The sequence below is a fragment of the Bombus pascuorum genome, chromosome 4 (genome assembly GCF_905332965.1).
Source record: "Bombus pascuorum chromosome 4, iyBomPasc1.1, whole genome shotgun sequence".
In the NCBI taxonomy this organism is placed as follows: Eukaryota; Metazoa; Arthropoda; class Insecta; order Hymenoptera; family Apidae; genus Bombus; species Bombus pascuorum.
In genome coordinates, this window is record NC_083491.1 from 18,003,186 (window position 1) to 18,022,063 (window position 18,878).

Genomic DNA, 18,878 nt, shown 5'->3' on the forward strand with positions numbered 1-18,878 from the left:
GTATTGCATTTAGATATCGGAGCAGGCGAGCAGATGTCGTAATTAATAGAAGTCGCAGTGAAATAATTGTAATACGAGTAGTCTGAACTGTGGCAATTAAAAGTTTAATTAAAACCGTCGTATTTCTACCTGTCACGCTTTCTTGTTATGTCATGGCACAAAGAAGCTTTTGAACAAACAGAGATCTCGTTCGACCCTATTGCTGTTTATGTTTTATGTCTTTTACTCTTCACTACTCCCTTTTTTTGTTACTTAGTTTTCTTTATAATTTTATTTTCTTTCGGAAAAAATAAAAACGATGGTTCGTTGTATCGTACGTTGATTCGTTAATATATCAGAGAAATTGTTAGTCGACGTTTCGTATTATACGGACAAATAATTTAACTTTTCCTTGTTCCAAGGTTTTCGTTTTAATATGCCGAAATATCCTGGATCCCAATAAGTTTTGGAATAATCGGAAAAACAATTGAAATGTTTTATAAGAAAGGAGTTTGTAATAAAGCATTTAATATCATTATAATATTTGAATGATCTTACAGTTATGCGTCATTTTCCGTAGGTGATTTAACATCTAGGAACGGGGGTGTATCGCTGCGTGAGTAATGCATACATAAATCGGTGGGTTGTTGCAAGCGAGACATAAATAAATATGAAATCGTGGAACACGGTTATGTTCTCGATAAATCTAGGTGAACGGAATGGAAAAATGTTGGATTTGTTGGAAAATCACGATTCTTCGACCAACTCGTGTTTTTATTGTCTATCGTTCGTCATCGTCGATTGAATTGAAAAAATTCCCTTCCTCTTTTAACAAAATTCTATAAAATTTGTTTATTTCTTTAATTTTAACATTACTTTATTCTTTCAAAATACAGAAATCACGAGGAACAATATTCGACTATCATCTGAAACGTGTCCTTTATGCTAATTTCGAGCGCACTGGCCGAATGATTATATAGAGTCGGAACATAAACGTGTGTTGCACCATTGGCAAACAACCGTGTTATGAAAGCTTATATAATGCTTTTGGCCATTTTGCTTCGACAATTTCAATGGCACAAACCTTGCAATTCCACAGCTCTTATTCGCGTGCCACGAAGTTTCGCGATATTCTGCGTATTAGCAGGTCTGTTACGTTAACCATGCAGCGATTAGGTATAATTATAAGTACGCGAGCAATTACGTGGTTATCGATATCGTTCTTGTTGACTGTTTGGCCATTAGGCTGATCAAACCAACGCGATTCATACATTAGACAGTTTGACAATTGTTCGAATTATTCACATAAAAAACACATAAACATTATAAATTTGCAAGTTAGTAGAAGTGTGGTGGGCAAAGGTGCTGTGATTTCCAGAAACAAAAGCGGATTTTTCTGCGCCCGCGATGTCACAACACCCACAGACAAAGCCATGCTAACCTCTATCCAACACCATAAATACCTCCCGAAATCAGAACAAAAAGATAGTGGACTGCCGAGCGTCGTAAGATCGACAGCCTCGTCATCCAGTCCAACAGACAGTCCAGTTAAGCAATTCGCTAAGCGCGAACAAGTCAGTCACGATCAGCGTAGTTTGTGATGTTCATAATGTAATTATGATGTAATACTAGTTATAATTTAGAACAAGTGTTTTAGTAGATAAACATTTTTAGTTTTAGTGTAACGACTCGTACTTATTGTACAACACAGTATACGGTAAACCACCTGAAAAGTTGCTTTTGGAAATATCGACGTGGAGACGAGGAATAAACATAGATGCACCTTTCTCTCCTCCGGAGAATAGTCGTAGGCGATGTACGGTGTGTTAATTGGATATTTGTATGGGATGCGGTACCTTCGACTTGCATCCGGTTGGCGAAGTCCGTCGACGTTTCCTGCATTGTTTCGTTCTCAGTTTTATTCTGCATGATTCGATGCCTTTTTTGGAATTCATTTAAAAAGATTCTTTGTGCTCCTGCGTATTAATTTTGATCTCTGTTTCATACTTGCCAATATCTTTCCTAGAAGACAGGTTTACAACTCGACATGTCCTAAATTTTATGTTCAGTCATAGTTGCAATCAGTATAGTAGTTGACTTGTTTGGATATTAGGTATTTTTCCATAGTCAAATTATTCATTAAACGATTCAAATTGAACTTGACTAATCCGAACGAGGCTTATCCCTGGAATGAGGTACATTGCGAGTAGCGTTCGCAAATGGCGAACGATCCTCCCAGTCGCTCGTCACAATCCAAAATTTATGGTCCCATTTCTACGGGTGGGCCGCGTAATCTTTGTCGCGAGGAAGATATTCGTGAATCGACGCGACCACGAGAGCTTTCGCGAAATATACGGGCTACTAACGGCGGGGAATCGAGGAAATACGTTGTTCAGCCTTGTGCTACCTTTAAAGCGATTTTACAAAACTGCGGGACCACCGATACGCTTCTGAAGTAGGATTCCGCTATCCGTATCGTTCCTTTTTGAAAAAACAGTGTACATGGTGACGAAAAATCAATTTCTACGTACACGACTCGGTCGCGTGCTTTAGCATGATAACGAGATACGAATACAGAAAAGTTGTTTTTCCAAACATTCGATAAAACGATTTTTTTTTTTTACAAAACTTTCTAATATCTACGACTACGTGAAACATGTCATGTGACAACACGAAGTTTTTGAGATCGTTTCGAGATTATCGCGGGAAAAACCACAATTCCCTTCGTGTTGAATTTATGAAAAGAGAAACTACCAGGATAGATCGAAAGGGAAGGAATTCCGTTCACGTTGGGCTTTATGAAAAGAAAATTTACAGTCACGCCGTCGGCGTGCAGCTGAAACGTTTCACTAATCGGAATTCGTGGCTCTCTATAAATCGTTGCCTCTTTTTGACGTCACTTCCTGCGCGTTCTGTCGGCGACATACTAATGACGAGTCGCATACCTGTGTCCAAAGCGAATCAACCTCTACGTGGTTTTGTTTTATCGAACGACGCCTCATATTATTCTCGTGAACATGGCAAAAAATGTTCGCGCATAATTCATGTCTGAATTTATCATACAGGAACTTTATTACAGTTATTAACATAAAACAGAAAGAAGATGTTTATGTAAAAATTAAAGAGATCCAAAGAAAGGCTTCGTCTATTATATTTAATCGCAATCGATTTAAATCGTTACTCGTTCGATGTCAATCAACGTTCAACTAATTTGCAGCAAAACATCATTTACTTGATATCATTTAACGAAATTGTCGTTAATGCCCGATTAATTGAACTTCCGTTTCTTGAATTTACTTACTTAAATGTAAGGAAAATTGGCGGGCTCCTTTATTCTTTCCGTTATTCGCTCCATTATATGAACTTCAATTATATAAAACTGTTTGTCTTTCGACACGTTCAGATAAATGGGATTCTACTATTTAAAAATTTTATCAAAAGAAAGAAAAAACTGCAAACTTAATACCAGTAAATCAAACAAGGTTAAAGATATTCAACTAACGCGAGGCAATTACACAGTTGCCGCGTTAATGGTAAGTTTCACTCAGGCCTTTGCCCTCGTCCTGTGCACATTTCGACACGAATTTCTTTCAACGTACCGACTGTTTATTGCGGCTCGAGAGAGAATAAAAGAGTGAGAGTTTACAAGTGTGACTCCCTCATATGAGAACATGTAAGCTCGTTTAAGCTCGTGTAAAAGATGTACAAAAAATATTTTTACAAAAAAAAAATCCAATTTTGTTCCTTTCTAATAAATAAATGCAAACAAATGGATATTCGTAATTTCGTTGTTAATTTAACGGTTTGCATATCTCCAAGAAACAAAGTGACAGGGATATAAGGTAATTCTTGAATTACATAAAGGGTTGATACTTTTTAGGATTGCCTTTGGTGTTCACTGCCATAATCTTACTAGCAAGATCCCGTTATAATTCTATCTCGATTTTGAAATATTTGCGGAATTTTGCTTAGACTCGCGTATTTCATTTATCGAAACAATTTCTGCTAGTTGTCCCAGCAAGTGAATCAATGTATAATTGCCGACTATAATTGGTCATCCGGTGCAAACGCGATATAGAGATATATTACACATAGACAAGAAGGCGGTCTGCTTAGCAACACGGTAGTTCAGCCTGGTTGAAATTCAGTTAGTTTGAACGTGGCCAAGCCGGGAATTAAATTAACAAAGTTAATTCTCATTCTGGCAAAGGACCGCGAATGTCCCGGAAGTGAGGCCGTAAGAGACCAAGAATATTCCTGCGCGAGCCCTGCTGTCAGTTTACCGAATACGAAACAAGGAGTGACGCAAATCTAATCTTTCCTAACATTCCCCGGAAACTCGTAGTTTCGTCTGGAGAACGTTTAAATCGTTCCTTTGATTCTTATTGACTCACGGTCAACCATAATATTAGAATATCTTAGGACATCACCTTATCCAAGAAACTTCTAGGTTTCTAGTTTAGTAGAAAAGTCGTAAGATAAATAAGTGAAAAATACAAAATATCTCGTACTACTAAGATAAACATTTTCTATTCGATATCATCGATGTAGACATAAAAAGATGAAATATACCAGAAACGTCGCTATAGCAGAAGTTACAAGTTCCATAAAACGCTCGAATCAAACAGAGATGTTCTTAATATTTTCCATGTAATACGAGAAATTAACGTCAATTGGTACCGTGCGCGGAATTGGAGTTAGGTTGGTTATAGTAATTTTTCGCGCGTGCGGTCTATCACTGCGTGACCCGTCTTTACCAATTTATTCGACAGAGAACCGGGAACCGTTTCCACGAACGAGATTCGCGATTTAATTAGGAGAACAAACACCGTGTACATAGTACGTAAAATTGATTTACAAACATTTGCGCGGTTTCGTGCTCGGACGCTCAGCGGTGGCTGCGAGAAAAGCGCAAAACCATGAGGGAAAACAAAAAAACACCGAACTGTGTCGAGGTATACGGCTTTCGGTCGCAAGCGTACGTCGAATCGCGAATTAATTGGAGAATGAATGGATTGGACGTGAAGAAAACAGCCGTTCAAGAATCCGATGAACAATGAAAGGAAAATTAAATCGATGCTCTATATGCGGTATGCAAACACGCACGTTGATATGATTTACAACGGAACACGACCGCCATATGGGACGCTATTGTCGTGAAATAAGGAACAAAAATGAACTGGTCGTATTTTGCTGTATGATCTTCGATTGTAATATGAACATCAACTACCACCAGAAAACAAAATTAAAAATAATAAAAGAGAAAAATAAAGGGAAAATAAAAGTAAAAGGATTGAATATTTAGTACCTGGAAATTGGGTATTCGTACATTGTTACCCGGTACTCGCGCTACCGCAAACTGAATTAAATCAACGATATCCAACGCGTTCCTCCGGTATATCCCTTCTGTTCTCCTATTTCCCAACTTCAACGAAACCCCTATCCTCGATCTTACCCTCCAATCTATCTGCAAGTATTCAATACATTCTTCCACCCTCTCCGCTTAAAGATAAAGCTCGACCATCAAGCAATCCGCCCCCTCTACCTTGCAATTTCGGTGGAAAGCCGAAAACGAGCAAGATCCTCGCGGCAGACCAACGTCTTCGGTATTTAATAAACATTCCAGTGAAGCCCGCAGTTTTGCTGCAGACTGATGCCACCGGACAAAAGGGTACGAGGGGGAGAAACGGACTAGCTCGGGGCTTGAAATTTTTTCGTGGAAAATAATTCGTGGCTGGATATAGCGGCGAGGTGAATAGCCAGAGGAGAAGGAGACCAGTTTCAATCTCCATGAAGCTCCGTCGTGGAAAATCTGATACGATGTATGGGGGCAAGCGTGGCGGCTAGCTGCTCTGGTATCCGGTTAGGTTACCAAAGTAATTAAATCGTTAACAGGGGACGAGTTTGCGGCGCAATCGACGAATATGTGCGGGGTTTCCACAACCCCACCCCTTTCCCGTTTCCATCCTTTCCCATCTCTCTTCTTTCTCTCTCCCTCCCCCTTTCCCCATCTCCCTCCCCCTTCCCGCTCTCCCCCCTCTGCTCTTTCGCTGACCGTTTCCCTTGATTTTCAATTTTATTATTTCTTTTGCCGTGGAAGCCTTTGACTATGGGAAGGGGTAGCCTCGATGAAACACGGCTCGTTACGCGATCAAGGAACGGAGAAACTGTTAACGAGTTGAATTCGGTTTGAGGCGACCTGTGATCGATTTAAGTACGCCAAGCATCTCCTCCCTTCCTCTCACAGAGAGAGAGAGAGGGAGAGAGAGAGAGAGAGAAACAGAAATCGATCGGATGTGAGAATTCTTGCGAATCGTTAATATCTTACCAATCGTCTGTAACTACAATAGGATTGCGACTAACCGTTCAAAAAATTAGTCGAATGATTTCTTGATTGAATTCTGCGGAGAAAGGATTCCCGTGAATTCCTTGAACTCATATCGTGCAAAAGTCTTGAGACACCTATCGAACAGAAATGTTTTACTTTTATGAACTAGGAAATATGAAGATACCCGATATTATTTTAGGTTTGAAGGTTGAGGACGGGAAATGTGATTTTTTGAAGCTACGCGAACTGTTTATTCTCGGACAAGATAAGAGATTTGAATGAAAAAATTCTAGATTTTTAATTTGGTGGAAAATTGTATAAGAAATTCTGTGATTATCGATAATGTACCGATAAAGATAAGAATTAGAAAATTTTATACGTAGCGATAAACTTATTACGTTCAGATATACGATGAACTGTACGGTACTGTATTCTTTGCGCATGCATGAATAACGAAGAAACATGCAAAGAGGTTAACTCTTCCTATTCAAATTGAATCAATTGAATTCAACCAGACAGTAACCATGAAGGTTATTGACCGTCTTTTGTATTGTAATACGAATTAGATTTAAAAAAAAATTCATTTGACTTAGTCATAACCGACTGCGTATGTATTATCACTTTTATTCTGCCTAATTAAAGAAATTCTTATTTCGCTATGCATTGAAGAATAATGAAAATAAAGTCATTATGGATCTGCAAATTGCATAATTCCAGAGACGCGAAATCTGATTCAAATTATTTCGCTAGAAAATATTCCAACCGGTCGATTTATGTGACTTATCCTATAAAATAAAGGGAAAAGTCTCATTGTGGACGTGATTTCGTTGATAGAAAATTCGCAGAGATACGTATATGTGACTAGAGAGCGAATCAAGTAAAGGAGAAAGAATGGTGAATCGAAGGGTTGACAAATGTAGAAGAGTAAGAGAGGCGTGGATCGAGATATTCAGAGATGCAGTCGGCTACCTTGCATCACTGCGCGAAACCCTATGCGACGCTGAATTTACATAAGCGGCTTTTCTTCGGGCGGAGCTTTTCTCTTGGTCCTAAACAAATATTGACTGGGCCACTTCCGCCTCTCCTCGCCACCTGTCATTCTCAAATGGTGCGTGGTTGACTGACCGCGTGATACCTGAATGCTTATTATGACACGATAAATAGAAAACAGCTAACGTTACTTGTGTATTCGAGCGTTGTTTAGAGTACAGTACGCGTAGAAACGATTGACTGTTCCAAGTGATCCAAGTGTAAATTTCATTCCACTTCCTTTCATCTTAACGGTAGAAGTACACCTTAAAGCTAATTGCTAAAGATAAATGATCTGCTATTATTTTACATACAGTAAGACAAGGAAATATATGAACATTATCTATACAGAACTTTTATAAATATATTATGTATATTATATGAAACTCATCGAAATTTCGTTAGCTCTCTAACGAGACACAACTATCATAATCATGACGATAATGGTTAATCAACGGATTAAGTAATTTAACATTTTACTCGTTTGAATATTTTTTAGAAAAATTAACCAACGAACACACTCATTTTATTTCACCTTCTTTGCTTTCAGAACGTAAACTGTTTGTTGGCATGCTGTCGAAGAAGTTCAGCGAAAACGATGTTAGGAACATGTTTAGCATTTATGGAACCATCGAAGAATGTTCGGTGCTGAGAGACAGCACCGGAAAAAGTAAAGCCTGTGCCTTCGTTACCTTCGCTAGTAAACAATACGCTATCAACGCCATTAAAGCTCTTCATCATTCACAAACGATGGAGGTGAGAGAAATTAAAACACAATTGTTTCCTCTATCTTTGCTACTTAACCTTCGTCGCACGATGTATCCCTCGTTCTAATCATCTTTGAAACGAATATGTTTGATAACAAAGATACACTTTTTTACCAAACATTACTTCTTCCATTCAAGATGAAATAGTTTGCGATGACGTTTATAAAACTTCTCTTTTATATTTCCATTTCTTTAATTACATGCAGTTTATAAACTATATTGTTCGTACAAAGGGAATTATATTACTAAAGTTGAATTTCCTGCAATAGCGTCATACAGATTTTATTCCAATTTAATTTCTAATTGATGTAATTTCCCGCGGCTAATTCCTATCGGGGATTAATTTTGTTAAAACTGATGTGTCTGATAACGTAAATCCCAAAAGAAACTTGCAAAAGTTCCATCCATCATCTAACATAGGACATCTTGTAAGTAAAGACAGGCCCTACTTAGTTATATTACACACCCTTCTTAGTAAAGACATGCTAAAGACGTAATAAATAGAGCAACGCGATACTTCCAAAAGATAATATCCGAAAGTTAGTATAGTTAATCATTAATTAATATTTAAACGTCGCCAACGGTACAAGATTAATTGGAATTAAAAGTATAAGCAAATTCTCATAAATAAAAGTATAAATTTTGCAACTATTTGTAATTATATTGAAATAGTACTTTGAAACAAGATAATCATCCCCAATAATCATCTTCCAAACTTGAACTTTTCAAACAACACTATATTTATCAATCAATACTTAATCGCTCTTTCTTTTCGTTTCACACGAACTTGATAAAAGTTTCAACAAAAGTATCGGTCAATTTGATGAAAAGATAATGGCGGTAGACACTTCGAAGCAACATTTACACACTCTATGGAATTGTGTCTTCCCTTTCCCTCCTCTAATGGTATACTTACAACCTATGTATACGATGCCTGGTTTCGACCGGTGAAAGAAAATCGTGCCAAGGCACGCGGCTACAACAGCAATTCCATTTTGATATCATGAATATTTCCAGTTGCAGATTCCTCGAGCTTTTACTTGTCGTGGTCGACTTAACTGGCACGATTTCGTGCTTCTTATTACATACGTAAAGAGTCTCGCATTTCGTATTCTCCTTTATAACCAGCAATTCAAAGAACTTATACATATATTTTGTAGTTGTTATTAATTATCATGGATTCATGAAAAAGCAATGCTCCGTGATTTTTCTTTATTCAAAACTTATTAACCATCGTATACTGGGTCATTGAAAACACACCACTTGTACATTCGCGATCTCCTTCAATCAGCAAAGATCGCCTCAGTTTACATTCTTTTACAAGAAGTCACGACTGATTTTTTAATAATTTAATAAGTATTACTTGTGCAACTTTCTTAAAACAGAGGATTTTAATATGAAATTTCAAATACGAAAAGTTTAAATAAAAAGCTAGCACTATTTCATTACATATCTTCGATTTAGGATCCGTTCTCACACCTCGGTATTTTGGTTATAGATTTTCTAATTTCAAATTTTCCTCTCTTTTTCCTTTTTTCTTCTTAGCCAATACTCCTGTGGTTAGTGACTTCTATCAACCTAATCCCAAAAATTGGGGGCAATTAGTCTCATATTTAAAGCCTAACATTCTTACCTTGCATAATAGTGGAAATAAGTGAGTTACGTTGGAAATCAGTAAGCTAATCGCTAGTAATAACGCTACTTTTGACATAATCGTGATCACAAAGAAATTTATATTATACCAGATGGTTAGTATTTGTAAAATCTTTGTTTATAGCTTTATGAGTTCTGACTCATAAAGTAGCTAATTTTTTAAGTATTGATTTGAGTATATAAGTTCGAAGTTATGTAGCATTTTATAGGATTAATGTCAAGACTATACGATCTGCATTTTAAAGGCATATTTAACGTATATCTTATATATATTTTTTCAGGGATGTTCGTCGCCGCTGGTTGTGAAATTTGCAGACACGCAGAAGGAAAAAGATCAGAAGAGGATGCAACAGCTCCAGACGAATCTTTGGAATATAGCAGGAGTCAACATGGCGCCGCATTACCTGACTGTCTGTACCTTTAATATTTCATACCCAACCTTTTTACCCGATATCAAAGAGCCCATTTGCATCGAGAATGAAATACTTTCTCGTAAAGTTATTTTCCTAGAACCTTTAAAGTTACATGTGCATATTGCGAATCAAAGTATTTTTTGTGAATGAACAAAAGAGAATGAAATTTATACGATACTAGAAGATGATATCTTTGAAACGTATCTGATTTATAAAATTTTTTTTTTCGATGGAAATTTTAATCCCTCGATGGTTCGATTAAAAGGTTTTAATTTGATCGATCGTTGACATTTGATTCGGAAATATTTTTTCGCGAAAATACAAGAGATTTTAAACATCGCGAAAACAGTGCAAATATATTTTTATTAGCGTATTAATTGACTGACATAAAAGAAAAGATTGATTATTCACAGATACATAAAATCATTAGAGTAATTCGCTACGTGAAAACAAACGAAATAATGTATAGTAATTAGTCTCCATCTGTACTTAAAGTACCTGGTTATTAAGAATTATTTTACGAGACAATTTATTTCAAAATGGAATTATTACTGTCGCGTTTTTAATTCGTTATTTTCTATGCATTTTATTCCACGAGAATAAAGACTGCCTAAAGACTGCCAGACAGTAACTATAAATTAACATATCGAAGTAGATTCTAAACTAATCGCTAGAATGCATTAGAAATTACTACTAGCTATCGATTTGCTTATGTCGAATTGTTAGAATAAGTAAATGATGGTACCAACATGTGGCTATAAAAATGGAAGAGTCAAAGTCCCGGTTTTATCCTGATTCTTCCAATATAATGTTTTGATCATTCACTGTCGGTTAGTTATGTATGCTTAATATGTTATGTATTACGTGATACGTTTTATGCACAAAAGTTTTCTTTAAGATTTTCAGTGTATATAGAAACTCGCGCGGAAAGGCACAACATGGAACGCGTTAAACTAAATCCAAATCAAGCTCGATACACCGCGTCGTGAAACTTCGCAAGAACACGCAAAGTTTCCTTCTTCGCAGTTGTTTCATACTACTTTTACAACAACACCGCTACTCAGAAACATATGACTTATAAAAAAGTAGGTATTTATCGGATGCTACGTTTGTTTGCAGAACGACACGCCTGCTTTGGCGCCAGCCTCGTTGCAACTGTTGCAACAACTTCAGGCGACAACGAGCGCGGCGACTCCGGTCGCGGCAGGTGCTGGTGCAAGCGCGTTGTCGAGCGTACAGCATCAATTGTTACTGCAACAACACCTTGGCCTCGGCGCGGCGACTCCTGCGCATGCGGCTGCCCCCGCCGTACCAAGCCCGCCAGAAATTAACCCTGCGAACCTCCAAGGCCTGGCGACGCTCGCGTCCTTGAGCAATACCGCCGGTGAGTATGGTTGGTGTCCATTTTTATTTTCTATTTTATTTTCATTCATTGCTTCTTTGCTTTACATTTACTAATTTATGTTATTTACATGAATCTATTTTTTCTTTTGTTTTACTTTTCATTTGTCCACGTTATTCCCAATCTATATTATTTTTATAATCTTCTTATGATTTTCTTTAATGAAATTCTTAAAACAAGTTACTAACAAGAACGAGAAAAGAAACTGGGTCAGAGTAGCAGAAGAGTTATACATATCGATCAAATTAACTCTTTAAATTTGTCTTTACATTTTAATTTGATAATTAGAAATAATATTTTGATATCTACGTTTACGTACGAATTTCGATGCTCGTCAGCGTTATCAGTTTTGAAATTAACTTCACCAAACTTCATCGGATAACAGCAAATAAAGACATCTATACGCCAGTATACGTCTGTGACTGCTCTGTTCTTCCACAACTCCCGCAAATTTTGCCAGCTTGCAAACAAATTACAGTCATACTTTATGCCATTTATCCGTCTTACCGCATGCTTAATACTAAATCAACATTCATTATTCTTTGTGCAACGTTGAAAGTTGCACTTCATCGTTCGATAAACATTCGACACGCATTCGTCCTCCTTCAGTACATTATCGAGTCTTTGTTTGTCCCGATGTTCCGTTTCGTAAGTTTCACGTATGGTATATAACCGTCCCGTATATTTTCCCTGAGTTGTCTTCGCGATAATGAAATGATTCATTTAACGGGGTTGGGAAGCATGCCAGTATAATGATACATCGTCGTAGATACCTGCTATTAGCGTCCATGTGAAATCACATGTTTACTGTTTATTGCTAAGAAACGTGTGGTTATTCGATGACATACCAGAACTTACGTAAGCGTATTATCGAACAAACATATGCAAAACGATACAGTGTACTCTTTTTTTGTGCCTTCCTTTTTTGTGAATGGTGGGGATGGTAAAGTGGGAAATATGAGAATTCTATGCAGTCTTAAGGATACTCTATTTATCGTACATTTTTATCGATTTTTTCTAGATTCAGGTATACATATTTCTAATGGATGCAATCTTGTGAAAAAAACGTGACTTAATATTTCATTGCCACGAATTCTTTCGTAATTTTGATGGGAAAAGCCAAGAAGAATATACAAGACTTCCTAAACAAATCCAGTCAATTATACTAATTACAAGAATTATATAACGAAATATCGAGTCACGTTAACGTGTTGTGTGGTACAAGTGTATGATTTACAATCTAATCATTTCGTGTGTGTTCGGTTATATACGTTGCAGCGAATGCAGGAGTATCACCGATGAGTATGCAGAACCTGGTCACCCTGGCAGCCATGACAGGCGGAAACGGCAACCTTCAGGTGTCGCCAAACAGTGAGTAAAACAAGAAACTTCCATCATGATACAACACATACCACATACAGATCCGGTAATATTGAAAAATCTAGTCTTTATTATCATTTATTTTTATTACATAATACTCTATTACCATGTGCATTGTGTTGTTCGTTTTCGTTCCTAGTATAGAAAAAATGAATGTGATTATCTGGAAGTGCCGTGCTTTCGCAAAAAAGAAACGCTTGAGATACATGATATTAAATTTAGGAAATAACAGCATGATGGAAATCACAAGAACGTCCATTCTTGTGATTAAATCATATTGGTGAAATATTTCATATGCATTTTGTACGACGTTGATTATTCTGATAGCTATTAATTAGTCGTTATAATTTGTTCCATTTGAAATTGTTCGTATTTTATATATATATATTTATTTATTTATTTATTTATATGATTTTTCTATATGATTTTTCTATATAATTTTTCTATGCATGAAAATCGTCGAATCTACGTTGTACAAAAAGGCCAAGTTAAAAGGAAGTTTGTTTCATTGTTCCTATTAACAAATCTGGGATAGCTTCTGCCGAAATTTAACATTTATATTTCTCAAAATTTTTATAAAACTCAATTGATCAAAAACTCACAGTAACTTTTCCAATAGCAAGAACGTGAACAGGCATCTTTACGTATCGTAAAATAAAAAACAGTGATTTGTTAAAATATTAATGCGATTCCTTCTCTGTTTGTCACTTATATTTATGTACTTTAACTGTTCATCTTTCGTTAACCGTGATCGTTTCAAGCAATCGTAGCGATTCAAAGTGGCGATATCACACGACGAATACCTTATCTTGTACGGAGTATAGGTTACGTAAATTTCTGCTAAGTTTTTTTCACGTGCTGAATATGTAAACACGTTACTAACTCCGCTTGTTAATATCGTGAACGTGTTCTGTGTTTCAGCGTTAAGCGGACTGGCGAATTCGACAGCAGGTATGTCGCTATGTACGTGTCGCATTGCCTGGTATAGTATTAACAATTACTAAATTAATCTTAGCCGTTCGACATTCTAACTTTCTCGTGTTATTCACCTCTCAATTTCCTCATTTGGTTCGCTTCAAGAAAATTGGAATACGTCTGCAATAGATGCGTTTATGAGTACTGAGTCTTATATACAGGACTCAAGGAAAAATGGTACAACTAAGAAGTATCTAACATGTTGATCACTACGTTAGCAATATATGTATGACTGACATATGTATGTGTCTAATTCTAATAGTTTTTCCAGAATCCTATTTAAGTTTATACAACTGACAATTAATGTAAAATTATATTATCAGTTAAAAGAATTACCTTGAAAATTTAAAGAAATCATCCTGAATATACATGTATAATGAAAATTTCATGACGATATAAGGAAACAGCAAGAGAATAATTCTTATGTTCCTTCATTTTCGAAAAAAAATATACGTGTACCATTTTTTCACCGAACCCTTCGTGATGTGACAGTGCTGCATATTCGTACCTAATGGCGAGTACATTGTTGACCATATGTCTATGAAAACGGTCCTACTTTGTTACATTGTTCCAGTACGCTTTTATTGTCTTCATATTTCCATTGTTATGAGGGTTATTTTATATTTTGTACTCTTTCTCTGATAATAAATTTTTATTCTTTAAAATGAATGTTGCGTGTTCGTTGATCGATTGGTTGGTTGGTACATTTTACTTTAGACTTATTGGATAGTTTTGTGATGCGAATTTCCAAAAAATTTTTTACCGACCCTTATTTAATAGAGAAATAATTTCAAATTATTTGAAATTATCATATATTTAAATACTCTTGCATTAATGAATCAAAATTCTAATTCTTGTAATTTTTAATATACGAATACAATAGCTACATTGCGATTGATTATACATATTCGTCTTCGTACACATATATGGCCGATATGTACCTGCATATAGACGTAATAATACCAGATTCCATCGCACATATATCTCTGTCCCCTCGTATTTTCGACTGTTTTCTTTCAGAATATTTTGACTTCAATATTGTAGGAACCGTCACATTTGATTACTTTGGTCGAACGGCAATCGTGACCGTATCTCTAAGACTGATTAACGTTGCTAAATTGAATTAGCAAGCATATATCCATGCCTAATACTCTTAATAAACAGTTTTCTCGTATCTGCTACAACGCATCTTTTATATTCTCTATGATTACTATCGTTAAAGTTTGCAACATACGTATTAAATATGAGATTTAGTCCTTTTTCGAAGAAATCAATTAATTTCCTTACGTCCGAATCTGTCTAATTTTAAATAAAGTCGTGCAAGAATGATCAATAAAATTAATCAAACATTATTTTGACTAATTAAAAAGGTTCGTTCAAAATACACGCGATTTTCACATGTTCGTTCAAATACATGCGATTGATTTGCTGATAACATTAGTCACGACTACCATATCTATTTCTTTGACCTATATTTAATTAATTCCTTCTCCTTTTTATACGAACGCACATCAGTATTTTAATGTGCACATTTTTTTCGTGCGTAGCTGTCCTTCTTGGAAAGACCGGAAATACAGGTGAGAAGAGATCATTGAAACTGTATAACAAGTCTATAGATTAATTTGTTCAATTTCGCTCATCTACGGTTATTTTCCTTTCATTTTCTTCGTTTTTTCTTCTCATCATTTAGCTACATTCACTCTTCTGCAAGGTGTTTTAGAGAATTATGCATCGAATAAACTGGATGTGAAAGGAAAATATAAACGTATCGCTAATCTTTTATTCTGTATTCGGTCATTAATATTGTAATTTATTAGTAATTTATATATTACTCGCATCTATCGTTTCTTGATCGTGATGTAATTCTGAAGCAGCTACGGATCTGATCATCTCCCTTTTTCGTGTACATCTTTATTCACTAATTAAACTTGTAATTATTGTTACCTGCTTAATTGATGGAACGAAGATCACCTAATATTTGTCCAATATGTTTCAATTAAACTTTGAATTCGTGTGTCTTGTTTCGTAATACTCGATAATATAATAGAGAGATCGCAACGAAAGATAATAATCCTTCGCCAGATGCTTGTATATTTCAAAACCTTTTCTTTAGTGAGCTACAAGACTTATGCCGTTAAAAATTTTTAAATAACAAGTTGGTTAATATTGTCCGATGATATTGGTCTACATATTAGAAAAGATATCTCGTTTAGCAATCAATAATTATTAATGTAATAATGCATGTACAATTACCGAAGATATTGTCTATAGGTTTTGTTTAAATCTTAAATATGATACACGTGGAAATAAACACTAACACGGGTTACATGAATTAACCCTCCATACCGAAATTTCCCCCTTGAACTCTTTTCCTCTGAATTTTTATTTTCTTTCGATAAAAATATGATCAACGAGCCGAACACATAAATTACACCATATTTTCATAAGTATTATTCTCTTTAAACATAATTATACAGGGAGCTTCAGAAATAAGTGGTCGATCAAACTTTGGTGTCGTATTCTACCCTCCCTAAAGATGGAACGACAAGAATGAAGAGAGATAATCGTGAGAATCGAATACCAAACTTTGACCACCTATTTCGCGCTCTGCATAATACGCCATGTATATAATCGCTTTTTGCAATTAACTATATACATACTTATAAACTTGCACGTTGAAATTGAATTGTATTATATACAGTACTCTCTAAGAACAACTTTAAACAAAATCACTTTACGTAAATAATTTGTTCTGTAAACAATATTTTAGAAATTGCTTGTAGTAGCTATACAAAACGCGTCTATGCAATTAACAAACAAGATAATATCCGTAATACTACCAAAGCTATCTCTGTTCCTATTCTTTGTATGTCAGTATTACAGCATGAAGCATGTCAATTAGGAGATTATCTTTTCCAAAAACAAAAGATAAAAAAAAGAAAACAGGGGTGAAACAATTGTTTTATTCGATTGGGCGCTATTGTAGAAATTCGAAAGAATAGAAGAGAATCGAAGGAAAATTGAATAATCGAATCGATTTCGATTTTGAAGGGTCTACCGGAGGTAGTCTCAGTCCTGTGACGTCCCTAGCGCTCAATTCCCTTACGGGTACACCTCTAAATGGATTGCAGGACTCTTTGAGCAACGCTTACTCCAGCTTACAACAGTATGCAGGTAAGCAGCTATATCGAATCTGTGCTTGTTTCTATTTAATCAGAATGTATTCTTGATATTAAATGGCAAATTAGTATTGTTTAACTTGCGCTAATGGTTGGTAAAAAGTGCTGTTCTAACAAGTAACTGTGCGCCTTAAAGCTCTCATTGGAAAGACGACGGTGACCGTGGAAAAGAAAGAATTACATAGTGAGTAACTAAACGTACAAACGAAGTGGAATGCCTGAATTTTCTTAGTGACGTACGATGTGTAATGCAGGACTACGTTCTGTTTGCAATCGATTTGCACGTGATCAAGTGTTAAAGTCTGCAGTGGTAGTAATGTGCAAATGTATCTAATTTAAGTCTTTACATAGCCTCAAATTGTTCTCTCTCTCTCTCTCTCTCTCTCTCTCTCGCTCCTTTCTCTCCCTCTTCCCCTATTATCATTTTTAAATTATGCAAATTTACAGAAAAATAGTATGAGTTACGGCTTTAAATTCATGCATATAAAATTAGAATTTCTCGCAGGGGGTAAACAAAATATTCAATTTGAAATACATCGTGCATATGACCGCCACTGTATATACAAATCCCAACTCACAAGATACGCAATTTATTTAAAAGTAGAGCAAGCAACAGAATAATGATTTATTCGTTGTATTATTGAAAATGTACTATAGTGAAACCTATACTACAAATAAGGATCGCTATCAATAACTGATCGTTTTACATGTTCGATAATTCAAAACCACAATGAGACCAAAAATCAACCAATAATTCAAACCTCCAATCGAGCCAATAACTACATATTGTATCTGCAATCCAATAATCGGAAACCATAATCGAATGAACGATGGTAGCCGTCAAAATGCGAATCTCGTGGGATGAGAAGGAACAATGCGTAGCAGAATATCAATGGAGGAATAAGAAATCGGTGATGACGAATTTTGTGGTTGCAGGGTTCCCCGCGTTCACGGCAGCGGCAGCCGCAGCTGCGGCTGCGGCCCAAAAGGCAAAATTCACCAGCACGGACAAGCAGATAGAGGGTCCTGAAGGATGCAATCTGTTTATCTACCATCTACCGCAGGAGTTCAGCGATACTGACTTGGTTTCAACATTTCTGCCATTTGGGAACGTCATCTCGGCAAAAGTCTTCATCGATAAGCAAACGCAACTGAGCAAGTGTTTTGGTAAGATACTTTATACTCTTGCATCGTTTCTCGTCAAACCTACATACATACTATTGTTTATTTCGTCAATTTGTATATACTTTACTTATACGTGAATGTTATTACTGCCCCTTCCCCTCCAACCCTCCCCTCACCCAGCGATAGACCATTCGTTTCTGTTAAGATATATAAGTTAATGATTAACTAATGAGCCAATTAAATATGTAAAGTTTTAGCCGATAAGCTATATTTAAGAAAAATTATAAAAAGTAATAGTAACACAGTAATGTCTCTACAAAATGTGCAAAATTACAGAATTCATACTTTAAGTAATATCTTCCAAAACAACGAAAAATAATTTACAGGCTTCGTGTCGTACGACAACGCGGCAAGCGCGCAAGCAGCGATCCAAGCGATGAATGGCTTCCAAATCGGCATGAAACGGCTGAAGGTCCAACTTAAACGATCCAAGGACGCATCGAAACCCTACTAGCCGACGTCGTCCACCGTTTGTAGGTAGATACCAAGGACTTCTCGGATACCACGGCTCGGAATCAACGACCTTGGTGTCCTTAATCAAAAACCAAAAAAAAGAAACCACTATTGACACATTCCATAAATCTCGCG

The 18,878-nt window shown here is 36.1% G+C and overlaps 1 protein-coding gene and 1 long non-coding RNA gene across 17 annotated transcripts in view; one reads left to right on the plus strand and one right to left on the minus strand.

The window, feature by feature from the left end:
• Positions 1-18,878, plus strand: part of LOC132905944 (CUGBP Elav-like family member 2) — a 356,624-nt gene that overhangs the window by 327,077 nt on the left and 10,669 nt on the right. For 5 of the 16 annotated variants that reach the window (XM_060957702.1, XM_060957698.1, XM_060957697.1 and 2 more), the window contains 10 exons: positions 7,887-8,092; positions 10,038-10,166; positions 11,289-11,562; positions 12,850-12,942; positions 13,873-13,914; positions 15,474-15,503; positions 16,978-17,100; positions 17,242-17,289; positions 18,042-18,272; positions 18,617-18,767. In XM_060957702.1, coding sequence (XP_060813685.1) covers positions 7,887-8,092; positions 10,038-10,166; positions 11,289-11,562; positions 12,850-12,942; positions 13,873-13,914; positions 15,474-15,503; positions 16,978-17,100; positions 17,242-17,289; positions 18,042-18,272; positions 18,617-18,744 — 1,304 coding nt within the window. In that variant the 3' untranslated portion in view covers positions 18,745-18,767. The remainder of the gene's footprint in view (positions 1-7,886; positions 8,093-10,037; positions 10,167-11,288; positions 11,563-12,849; positions 12,943-13,872; positions 13,915-15,473; positions 15,504-16,977; positions 17,101-17,241; positions 17,290-18,041; positions 18,273-18,616; positions 18,768-18,878) is intronic. The other 11 variants (XM_060957699.1, XM_060957701.1, XM_060957704.1 and 8 more) reach the window with 10 other exon arrangements.
• Positions 1-18,878, minus strand: part of LOC132905956 (uncharacterized) — a 323,066-nt gene that overhangs the window by 282,911 nt on the left and 21,277 nt on the right. The window lies entirely within an intron of this gene.